Raw genomic sequence first — 3,636 nt, 5'->3', positions numbered from 1 at the left:
GTGGGGTTGTGGTGACCCCAGGGCAGGACCCAGCCCTTGGCCTTGTTGACCCTCACCCAACTGGGCTGGGCCCATGGATCCAGCCTGGTCAGGTCCCTCTGCAGAGCCCTCCTCCCCCCCAGCAGGTCCACACTCCCGCCCAATTTGGTGTCATCTGCGAAAATACGAAAATAATTTGACTCAGCAATTACAGAATCATTTAGGCTGGAAAAGACCTTTGAGGTCATTGAGTCCAGCCATAAAAGCAGGTATAGTACTTGCTATGTTTTTTCATCTCATGCCAATTACACTTCTTGTTTTTTTCTCCTCTTCCATTCTTCAGTCTGTTTTGTAAAAGCACTTTATGATTACGAGGGCCAGACAGATGATGAGCTCTCCTTTCCGGAAGGAGCCATCATCCGCATCTTGAACAAGGAAAATCAAGATGATGATGGCTTTTGGGAAGGAGAATTCAACGGACGCGTTGGGGTGTTCCCATCAGTATTAGTTGAAGAGCTTACAGCCTCAGAAAATGGAGAGACTCAGTGGATTGGAGATATTCAGGTACGTAAAGAGTCGTGGTGCTACCTTGCACGTATGATATTGGTTTGTTAGGGCAATTTTGCAAGGCTGCAAAGATCTGCTGCTTCTCTAGGGGAAAAAAAAAAAGTCAGAGCCAATTTAAGAAGCAAAAAAACCTTTTAGTTTCTTACCCAGCCTAATAATTATCAACTGATATATTTTGGCAAATGCAACAGATTTGTGAATAAAGGAAAGTACTTGGGTAGAAAAGGAAATGAACCAAAGGAGAAAATTCACGGCCTACTTCCTGTAATTAATTTATGGCGTAGACTCAGACATCAAACAGAACCTGGCAAAAAGAGAATTACAGGCTCTCTCAGCCCTAATTTAATGTTTTCATACTTAAATCTGTTCTGTATCCTCTCAGTTTTTGAAGGGCAGGATACTGCCGAAGACGGTATTACAGTAATTGCCGCAAAAATGTCCTCATTTCAATACAGCCCTGTAGTCCCTCTCACGTATTAGAAGATCAGGCACATTCTCATGTGTGATTGTGGCGCTAGAAACTGGACTTCCATGTTCCCTACAAAGTAATTTCTCTGGTATTTTTATTCTTTGATTTGAGAAGACCCTGAGAACTTAACATTTCAATGATACATACGCATCTGAGTGGGGGTAGAACTTGTGATCTTAACGCTCTTGGGTGAATAGATCTGGAGAGGCGCACTTGGCCAAACGCCTTTTTTCAAATAACCTTCAAAAAGTCTCGTCTGAATTACCTGGGAGAGGATGAAAATTTCTGCTCAGTGGCAACCTATCATTTTAAAGAAAATATATGTATAATCCCTGTTTGATATCTTGGCTTTCCTTCCCAAACGTACCCGGCAGCTCTTTGGACAGCCAGCTTTTCTCCAGATGAAAGTTCCTACCATCCCAATGTGTCCGAAGACTTAACCGCGCCTCGGCACGTATGTGCAAACTCCTCAGGGGTTAAGGCTTTCTGCAGCCCCTCTCTCTTTTTAACACAGGTATCCCCGACCCCGAAGCCCAATAACGCCCTTCCACCGCTGCCGCTGTATGACCAGCCTCCCACTAGTCCCTACCACAGTCCGGATAAAAGAGGGTCTCAGTACTTCCCTAGATCGCCCTCAACTAACGGTAAGAAATCTTTTCCTAACAAAAAGAAACATTTCAGCTCAATGCTTAGCGTAGATTGCAGGGGGAAGGTGGGTTTTGCAATGTCAAGTTAACTCAGCAGTCCTGAGTGGTTGGTTTGTGACGGGTTGCTGCTTCGTCTTTTCAGAAAACAGCTTCAGTTCAGAGTCCCCTGGATTCTCACAGCCTCCGCGGATTCCTCCGGAAAATTCATATGGCAAACTGCGACCTGTAAGTTGAACGCAAATCCTGTTGTTTTTATCGATGCTACAAAGTTCTAAGGCCAGGTCTAGGTAGATCAGGTACAGGTACATTCAAAGCAGGGTGGTGATAGAGCACCTGATGATTTGGCTCTCTTGTGTTCTGCAAATCCAATCGCTATGTGGAAAAATGCGGCATCGCGGGTGAATACCGCGAGGACAGGTCTGCTCGCTCCCCTTTGAGAACACCGTAGACGTGTCAAAAAGCTGTCGAACATGAGAGCTATTTGAGATGAAGTGAACACGAGAACAAAACAAAGCCACGCTTGTTTAAACAGTAAGTCGCTGTCTCTAAAGATGACCTTGAATCTTAGCTGTCCCCGAGGTTTCGGCTAACCCACCCTTCTCTATCTGCCTTCGCGGATGCAATACCGGCACGGCTCTGCGTGAGGCACGGGAATCATGAAATCTAACCTGGGAGGAAATTACGTCGATAACGATGGTAAAATAGATGTGAGTCGATAACTCACCCTGCCTTTTCAGGCACTGGGAGGTTATTTCTGGCCTTGCCACATGTAATAACCCCTAACCAGAACTAAAAAAGAGGCGGCGGTTACATGCCGGAACAGCTTGATGGTATGATTTGTGCCATTGCTTCTTCTCCAGCCACGCAGCGTGCCGGCAGGCGACTCTGCTTGCCAGCAGTTTGACATAATGGGCAGTCCTTGGGACTCCACTGCAGTTAGTCTTAAATTTATCCCTCGATTTGAGGGGTTTGGATTAAAAATTCTTAACGGTAAGATCTATATTTCTTTTCATGTCTTTGCTGCCCAGAAGGAGAGATTTTGCCAGAAAAAGAAAGGAAGAATTGAATCACTTCCAACTTGCAAAATCCATCTCCTACGATTAACTTGCAAATCAAGTTTTGGGGTTTTCAAAGTCTTAAACTGAATCATACCAAGACGTAACATTTCTATTTTCCTGGCATTCTCAATGCATGAGGTTGCAGAACAAGAGCATTTTGGGATATTCAGAAATTATATTCTGAATATTCCAGTGGTCAGTGAGTTAGCCTTATTCATTCAGACACGCAAGGCGGAGATGGTACTGCGTTGTTAAGTATTTAAGTGTTGACCAGAGAGGTTTCAGGTTATCTTAAAAAGACACCGATTCAGCTTTCCCATTTTGTAGACTTATATTTACTCATGAGTTCCTTGCAACCAGCTGTCTTTTCAAGATACTGCTACAGTGTCCTGCCCCCATGAAGAGGATTTCTCTGAGTCTTGCAGTTTAAATGTGCCTGGTTTGAGAAGAGTGTGAAGTTTGTTGTGGTATTGCTCCACAATTCATGTTTTCCATAGCAAGTCACTCTGGTGTATTCTGAAATCATGTGATAAAAACCCTGCATGAAATGCTGTTAGCACTTAAGGTAATCTCTGTCAGGAGCATTAATAACTTCATTGATGTCGCAGAGTGTAAAAATAGCATCAGATTTCAGGTGTATATCGTTCAGGTCAGTGATTGATTAAATACAAGTAAGCTGCTTAGATGCAACAAGGCATTCTTCGAGTTCCCAGTCACATAAGTTCCAGGCAAGGGCGTCATCAGATGTCAGCTTTTGATGTAAAGTCCAAAGTCCATCCCAGGTTTACGTACCGGATTCTCCATGGGTACAGGCAGTATAGAGAGGTTATTTATAGAATCATAGAATCGTTTGGTTTGGCAAGGCCCTTGAAGCTCCCCCAGCCCAACGGCTCCCCCACCCCCGCCACCCCCCCCC

General features: G+C 44.5%; 1 protein-coding gene across 1 annotated transcript in view; it reads left to right on the top strand.

Annotated features, from left to right (window-relative positions):
* FCHSD2 (FCH and double SH3 domains 2) overlaps positions 1–3,636 on the top strand; it is a 195,824-nt gene that overhangs the window by 189,992 nt on the left and 2,196 nt on the right. Inside the window, exons 16-18 of the mRNA XM_009634579.2 lie at positions 323–543; positions 1,530–1,659; positions 1,805–1,887. Coding sequence (XP_009632874.1) covers positions 323–543; positions 1,530–1,659; positions 1,805–1,887 — 434 coding nt within the window. The remainder of the gene's footprint in view (positions 1–322; positions 544–1,529; positions 1,660–1,804; positions 1,888–3,636) is intronic.

This window comes from Egretta garzetta, unplaced genomic scaffold, assembly GCF_000687185.1.
Source record: "Egretta garzetta isolate BGI_Z169 unplaced genomic scaffold, ASM68718v1 scaffold232, whole genome shotgun sequence".
Taxonomy (NCBI): domain Eukaryota; kingdom Metazoa; phylum Chordata; class Aves; order Pelecaniformes; family Ardeidae; genus Egretta; species Egretta garzetta.
The sequence above is the reverse complement of the archived record's forward strand: the minus strand, read 5'-3'. Positions and strand labels throughout refer to the sequence as shown.